The sequence below is a fragment of the Schistocerca nitens genome, chromosome 5 (genome assembly GCF_023898315.1).
Source record: "Schistocerca nitens isolate TAMUIC-IGC-003100 chromosome 5, iqSchNite1.1, whole genome shotgun sequence".
NCBI lineage: Eukaryota > Metazoa > Arthropoda > Insecta > Orthoptera > Acrididae > Schistocerca > Schistocerca nitens.
The window spans coordinates 712,138,990-712,147,398 of record NC_064618.1 but is presented as its reverse complement, the minus strand read 5'-3'; the positions used below and the strand labels follow the sequence as shown (position 1 = coordinate 712,147,398).

The following is an 8,409-nucleotide window of genomic DNA, read 5'->3' as shown; positions in this document are numbered from 1 at the left end:
CAGCAGAAACAATAGCCAAGCGGAACAGAACATCCCAATCACTCAAGTATGAAATCACGAAAACAATTTGAAAAGCAGCTATGACATATCTCCGAGTCAATTGTGTATTGCTCGTTATAAAAAAACATTTTATGTACGTAAGAACTGATTTTATCTTGTAACTTGTAAATATTACATCGATGAACAAAATTATTTAAGTCACCTGACAGTTGCGTTCATTCCACAGACGTTGGCAGCCGTGGGCCATGTGTCATAAGGCCGGAGTACCGTAAGCGCGAACGGTGAATGTGTGTCAACGAAACAGTTCTGAATGCTGTGGGTTTTGTAAGAGTAGGTAACCTATTTTATTTTCGCGACCAACGAGAAGAGAAGAAATGGCGAAGAAGAGTGTGTTTTTAACTTATCTATTATGGTTAGTTGGTGGTGTCTTTGGTTTGCATCACTTGTACTTAGGAAGAGATTTGCAGGCTTTTCTGTGGTGTTGTACCCTCGGTGGATATGTTGGATGTGGTTGGCTGCGAGATATATTTTTTATCCCGGAATATGTGGCAGATGCAAATGAAGATGAGAAGTTTATGGAAAAGTACGTCGAAAAAATCCGGAAACATAATACAGTAAGTATTCAGTGTTACATTAAATACTGTGCTTGCTAATTAAGCATTATATCTATTGATGTTTTCATTACATCATTTATTGTGATAAAGTTAAATGCTCTAGATAGCAACGACGAACAATAATAGACATTTGTTACCTACAGTTGCGTAATAAGGAACTTCTAATATATGCATTTTTGCGCTGTTAGCTGCAGATGGTTTGTGGGGACATAGCGTATAAACAATGGTTGACGAACTTTTCAAATGTTTGTCAATACCTTTTTTTTTCCGGGGTGTCATAAGATCTTTTCGGAAAATAGTTACATATCATTGGCCTTTGAGCACAGAAGTGCTCTGACAATGTAATCTTGTCACCTAACGTTCCCAACAATAGAACAATTGCTGTCAGAAGTTACTCAATGTTATAGTTTAATTTTTTGTATAGTTTAATTTTTTATTTCAGTAACTCTATCAATAGGAAAACAGAGCAAATAAATTGGGACATTCAAGTGACATGTCTGTCTGCGTTGCTGTATTCAATGATCGGAAAAGCCTAATGGGGAAGGGTATGAAAGAAACTAACATTTTGAAAATTAAATCTTCGTGCCATATACTTATGACTTGCCCAATTTCAGCCTCCATTCTCACTGACGAGGTACACAGGAATGATAATTGTGGCCTACGTATTTACCTCTGTTTTGATGTTAGCCATACCAGAAGAAGAAGTTGGTGGTATTGACTGGAACTGGTTGGTTGTCTTCGTGCCTCTTGCATGTGCCTTAGGTGAGAAATAATTTAAAATACCTACCTGAGCATCACTTAATGAGTGTTCCAAAATGAAGTGTGCTATAAACATTTTATCTTTCTGTCTCAAAGAAATAAATGTGCTCTACAAATAACAAACATAATGATGGAATTTGTGTTTCATTGATAAGTGAAACATTTGTGAATAATGTTCCTTTTAAATACAGAATTGTATGATGACCATAGGCTACGGACATTAATTTATTTGGATACAGTGTATCAGTTCAGTCTCATGGCCTGCTCTGCATGAAGTATTTAATCACTGGATTTCTGAGTCCAACTGTCTGGATCTTAATGGAAATATTACATGAACTTTTTCTAAACCAAACTCAACAATAAAGCAGTCCATTTCACAATAATTTTGCTTGTGTGGCAGCTTTTACTGATTTGTTCTGTAATTCAGTACTTTTCATGTATTGTTATTTTCTGGATTTACCTTTGTATGAGCTAAGGGCGAAAGCAAGAATAATAGAAACACACATTATTCATAAGTTAGGGAGTTACTTGTCCACACAAGTTACTGAGATACTGAATAGCTGCAAAGGAGGAGAGGGTCTGGAGCGCAGCATTAGGGTCATAAACAGTTTGTCTGAGAGGCCTTGTGAAAGATGCACTAAAAAAACTCAAAGTTATAACTTAAGTAATTTACAGGACACTGATGGTTCAGAGAAGGACACCTACTTAATGAATACAAAGACAATCAGTGGGAGCACAACTGACATCCATTGATAGCAGAGAAGTTTTGGTCATATATCTAGCTGTCACATGTCAAGTATCAAAACTACTGAATTTAAGAAGTTGTTTCTCTGTTAGGAGGAAGATACTGATAGGGATAAAAACTACAGTAACACATAACTAGAGGATGCTAGTAAAACATTTGTTCTGAGGCATAAATTGTAAGACACCAAAGCTAAACAAGATTAAGATACCAAATTCAAGATTTGAATTCTTGAATACTACAATTTTGGAAGTTCAGTCTTAGCAATCGCAGTCACTTTTCGCAGCAAGATTTGATTTTGGTTTTTTTGTGTTTGGTCCTGTTGATTACATACGTACACAAGTTGTACTAGTAATATCTACATCTACACAAATACTCAGTAAGCCACCGTACAGTGCGTATTGGAGGGTACCCTGTACCACTACTTGTCATTTCCTTTCCTGTTCACTCGTGTTTAGAGCAAGGGGAAAAATGACTGTCGGTATGCCTCCAAATGAGCACTAATTTCTTGTATCTTATCTTCATGGTCCGTATGTGCAATGTATGTTGGCGGCAGTAGAATCATTCGGCAGTCAGCTTCAAATGCCAGTTCCCTAAATTTTCTCAATAGTGTTTCACGAAAAGAATGTCACCTTCCATACAGGGATTCCCATTTGAATTCCCGAAGCATCTCCATAACATGTTTTGTTCAAACCTACTGGTAACAAATCTAGCAGCTCACCTCTAAATTGCTTCGACGTCTTCCTTCAGTCTGACCTGGTACGGACCCGAAAAACTCAAGCAGTGCTCAAGAATAAGTCGCGCCAGTGTCCTATATGCAGTCTTGTATAGTGAAATAATACAAAACTATGTGAGCATTTTATGTATCGTACAAATACTTATTTTCTATAAATGATTGATTGTGGACAATATTACAGCCCACATTCTACTGGTAAAAGTTTGATTGAATGCTTAAAGTAGCAGAAGGAATGGAAGTACACACTTTTATCCCTGTGCCACAAATAAATAATGAAATTTACATTTTGTCATTATGATTTAAATTAAAATACAAAATTTTTATCTTCATCACATAAGTCAAATGAATACTTAATAGTGTAGAATGAATGGTAGTACACATTTTGACCTGTAGTAGAAATAACTTGACATTTTATCACTATTATTTGTTATAAGTACGCAATTCTGTCTTCATGACGCAAGTAAAAAAAAAATAAATAAAAAAATAAAAAAATAAAAAAAAATCTGCTATTTTTACTCACAAGGATGCCTTTTTACTCTAGGAGTTCATTCATTTTATAATACATTTCTTCTCTGAGTAAGGTTTTTAGTTTAGTGCTTGGAGCAACTCCTTATGTGCTGCCTGCTTCTGTCTTCTGAAGAAGAAACTGTCTACACATTCTGAGTACTAGGAATTCAAAATTTATTTGTTGGTCTTTGTATTAACTGCTCATGGTTTTTATTGTATTTGGTTAGTATATGCTCGCTAGTTAACTCACATCGTGTTTCTGTTGATTTATGACTGTCTTCAGTGTGATAGATTGCCAACAACATTTTTTGCTATTATGAAATTGAAGTTGCATAATTGTGAGAAGCTGAAAAAAAATGGGTAATCTGCATTGGTGATGTAGGCTACATGGTTGGGTTGAAATGTGGTAACTCGTCTTTTTGGAGACTGGAGCATTAGTTTGTTCAGTTACTCATTTATCGAGTTTCATAGATTCCATCAAGGAGAGCCTTCATAAATGTGAGCAGAATGAGGTATACATTTTCAAAAGACACAGAAATTAGTAAAGATGGCATTTATTTGCATTAGCAATAAATTACCACTACACTGCTTAATGCTATTCATATCTATGTCAGCTATAATCAAATAAATTACAAAGAAAGTAGGTAGGCCCTACTATCAAAAAAGTTTCTGGCTCTTCTGTTAAACTAATTATCTCCTATTGTAGTGTAATTTTTGCATGATTGTTGGCATTCTTAAAGGAAATGGCATCTTACATCTATAAATACAGGCTATTAAAAACAGTGTCACATACTCATACAGGAGATAGTAGTGATCAAAACTAGAAGAAAAATTCCTCTAACGATATATGTGGAAACCAGTACTATATTGAGATAAGGGCCTGTACATCCTGTCCTTCCCCGTATGTCTGTTACATTAAGGTAGACACTGTAGGCAGTGCTGCTTGTGGTTAATGTGCTTCCTGACTCATCCTTCAGCCCTCCCTTGCAGCAAATCGTGAACTAATTCAAATACATGTGGCCATATACAGAGTGTGACACATGCATCTGCAACATGTGTATGCAGTGCCTGCACAATAACCATTGTCAGTGTGTCAGGATGTACACAAATGCCTTGAAATGTCCCCGTAGTCAGATATCCGTGGATTAAGGTACGTTGAACAGAGAGGCCATTGGGCACCTTCAACTAATCCATCACTTATGAAACATTTCAGTGAGGTGACGTCACATGAACTGTATAAAATATGATGGTGCTCCTGTCACGCATAAACCAGTCATTGTCTTCTTGCAAGAGTAATCGTCTCCAATAGCACTGGTATTTCATCGCACAGTGTAGTGCAATAGTAAGATGGCTACCCACTACAAATTTCTCATCACAAGTAGAGTGGCCAGATGCAACAGGTATTGGTTTCCGGGCATGCAGTTACAGGAATTTTTTGCCAAAGTGTCACATTTCATGCTGATGTTGGCAGTCCATAGGCATTGGTTGTAGTCAGTTGGGTGATAGTGTACAGAAGCCAATGACTGTCACTGAATTTAATAATTTATTTTGCCTCTAGTCACGAATTGATTACATTTATTTTTGGGTAATTTCTAAGAATAGGTGGGCATCAAAGTTGCAGACCCACTGCGAGCGATATATTTCGAACGTTTGACTCTGTCAAGTCTCAAAGTACTATGTATGTCCAAGCTCTATTGTATTTGTCTTATACAAATATGCAACATGCCTAGATGTCTTGTTACTGAACATCACACTGTACATCGAGAACCAGTCATTACATGGGTTTAGCAGTTCTATTTCATTAATGGAAATTCAGTGGGGGAGTTACTGGTAGAAGGTGGCAACATGCTTAGATGTTTATCAGACATCGTGACAAATGTTTTCAAGGAACACACAAATGTAATTACTGATGGTTTCAGTCGCAGTAATTCAACCTGTACACTTAGGTTTCTGCATAACCGCATATATGTATATCATGATACATTAGTAGGAAATAGGAATTGTAGCTTTCCCCTTCCACTTCCATTAATTAAATAAAACTGTTACACCCACTTAGTGACTGGTTCTTGATTTATGTCTTGATATTCAATACCATATAGTATCTTTCTGTTTTGGATATGTTCATCTTTTGTTGCGTGTCTTGTCAACATCTCTGGAGGCAACTATTTGATATGTATCAAAATAGGTCAGCTACTTCAATGTGCACAGATTCTTGGAAATTACCTATTTTTGGTATGGAGAAAGCGAGAATTACTTTTACTGAACTTTTAATATTGGTTACCGTTTTCGTATTCCTTCATATGGCTGGCAAATTCCAGATGAGCCAACAGACCTACCTGTAATAAAGCCTGAGGCCTAGGTTAGATTGGAATGTTGTAATTTGCTTATGAGATGACAGTCAGTGAATCTCAGCATGAAAATAAAAGATTGCCATAGTAGATTGATGAGTATTGTAGCTTGTGGTATATGGTTGTCATTGCAATAACTGATGTTTTATTTTGATGTTACCGAAAATTCAAATGAGTAAATTCTAACCTAATTGAGCAAAGTACCAGCTAACTTCATTTACAAATTGTAGGAAATCTCATTGCCGTCTACATCTGACTCATAGTTTGTCATGGTGACTTCCCATGATCACCATAAGTGCACTTTTAGCTTTAAAATTTTCTTCTAGTGTTGGCCAATGCTACCTTCTGTATAAAAATGTGGCATAAAAAAAAAGGATGGTGCATAAAGCTCTGTTTATGACTCATTGTGTGTTGTGGAGCTTTACAACAAACCCTACTACCTGCCACATAGCTCCAGAAATCCCCCTGCGGGTCCGGGGGTTAGATAGGCCCGAGGTATTCCTGCCTGTCGTAAGAGGCGACTAAAAGGAGTCCCTCCCCCTCAAGGGGGTAGGTAGCGCCTGCGTCCGGAGACGGACGGTTCCACGACCTATATTTGTGGTCATTTTGGTTTTTCTGGTTTCTTCCTTCCTTTGTTTGGTTCCTTTCTTTGTTCTTCTCCATCTCACTGTCTTACTTACTCTTTCCCTTGCCTCCTTCTCCTTGCCTTCTTCTCCTTGCCTTCTCTGGTCTCCGCCTCGGCGTTTGAGACAGTCTGTCCTTTCTCTCCCTCTCTCCCTTCTTTTTCCTCTTCTTCCTTCCTCCCTGTGCGTGCCTGAAGGCCGACCCACGCGTAGCCGGTGACGGGGTAACGCGTAATTCCCCGCCCTGGGTAGACAAGTAAGGCACGCACGTACCCCCTGGTAAAGGCCAGGCCCAGGGAGGGTGATTGCCTGAGCTGACACCTTCCGACCATGCCAATTGGTCCCTCCGTCCGTTTCTCGGGAGGTGTGACCTGAGGTGTAAACATTCACCTAAGGCGGGAGTGCCCTCTGAGAGGGTCCCCACAAAGAAGGAGCGCGCCATCAGAGACGCTGGCAATCATGGGGGATTCCTCCGCAATGGATTTCTCTTCTCCTCCTCTCTCGACTTCTGCCCAAAAACGGAAACTTGACCAGCCACCAGTGACAAAAGTACTACCACCTGCCCCACAGTTCCACGTAGTTTCTCGATCTGAGGACGGAAAGGATTTTTCCTCTGTCAACCCTTTCGTTATCCAGAAGGGCGTAGATGCCATAGCCGGATCTGTCAAGTCTTGTACCAGGTTGCGTAATGGTACCTTGTTACTAGAAACTGAGAGCGCCTTTCAGGCGCAAAAACTGCTTCGGGCCACACTCCTGTACATGTTCCCTGTCCGGGTGGAGGCTCACCGCACTTTGAATTCGTCTCGTGGTGTGGTATATACTAGATCACTCGGCGGATTGACTTACGAGGAGATTCAGTCTTTCCTCGCTGAGCAGGGCGTGACGGCTGTCCATATAGGGTCATGAAACAGGTCAACAATGACCTTGTACTGACCCGGACACTTTTCTTGACCTTTGATAGTGTTCAGCTGCCGTCGCGCATCAAAGCGGGCTACGAGGTTATTTCTGTTCGCCCCTATGTCCCGACACCTATGGGCTGCTACCAGTGTCAGCGTTTTAATCACACTCACCAGTCTTGTTCCAATGCGGCTAAATGTGTCACTTGTGGCAGGGATGCCCATGAGGCTGACTGTCCACCTCCGTCTCCTCATTGTGTGAACTGTCAGCGTCCTCCCGCGACTGTCCCATCTACAAGGAAGAACGCTGTGTACAGGAAATTCGGGTGAAAGAGAAAGTGTCCACCTCGGCTGCTCGCAAGCTATTTGCTAGTAGGAAGCCCACGCTGCTCACAGCGGAGAAATACAGTACTGTCCTCGCCTCTCCTTGGACTACCAGGGAGGTGGCGACGCAGACATGCGATCTGACCTTCAGCACTAAGGTCGTCCGTTCGGCCAGTGCTAAGATCTCCCGGTCGACGTCTCCTCTTCCTCCCGTCACCCCTCAGACAGAAGCACCTTCATCAGCTTCTGCCAAGACGAAGACCCAGAAGTCAGATGCATGGGCCTTCAAGAAGGAGCCGTCCCGTGCAGACTTCCTACGTACCTTGGACTCCCAGCCATCGACCAGTACTTCCACTAAACGACCTTCCAAGAAGGCGTATAGGAAGCACAGCTCTCCTTCTCCGCCACAGCGCATTTCTTCTCCTGCGCCACCCAGCGGTTGCCGCCCCAGGCCGTCATCCGTTTCGCTTGGCCACACCGCTGGTAGCCGAACATCTGGTCGTTCACCGGCGGAGGAAGCTCCCCCTCCCGGCCATTTTAACAAGATGGCCAATGAACCTATAGAACCAATGAACGATGACTGTCCGCCTACTGACAGCAGTGGCAGTGCTCGCTCGAAGCCAGGACCACAGCGGCCTTCGAAGTGACCCCTTCTTGCATCTTCTTTTTCTTCTCACGATGGCACTTATTCACTGGAATATTCGCAGCATTCGCTCCAACCGAGAGGACTTAAAGTTGCTGCTCCGCTTGCACCGTCCGCTAGTCGTAGCCCTCCAGGAAACGAAGCTACGCCCATGCGATCAAATTGCCTTGGCACACTACACCTCTGTGTGTTTTGACCTACCCCCTGTGCCAGGTAT

The 8,409-nt window shown here is 41.3% G+C and overlaps 1 protein-coding gene across 1 annotated transcript in view; it reads left to right on the top strand.

The window, feature by feature from the left end:
- The first annotated feature begins 268 nt into the window (after positions 1–268).
- The window catches only part of LOC126259372 (dnaJ homolog subfamily C member 22), a 49,692-nt gene continuing 41,551 nt past the window's right edge, over positions 269–8,409 (top strand). Inside the window, exons 1-2 of the mRNA XM_049956111.1 lie at positions 269–614; positions 1,229–1,376. Coding sequence (XP_049812068.1) covers positions 375–614; positions 1,229–1,376 — 388 coding nt within the window. The 5' untranslated portion in view covers positions 269–374. The remainder of the gene's footprint in view (positions 615–1,228; positions 1,377–8,409) is intronic.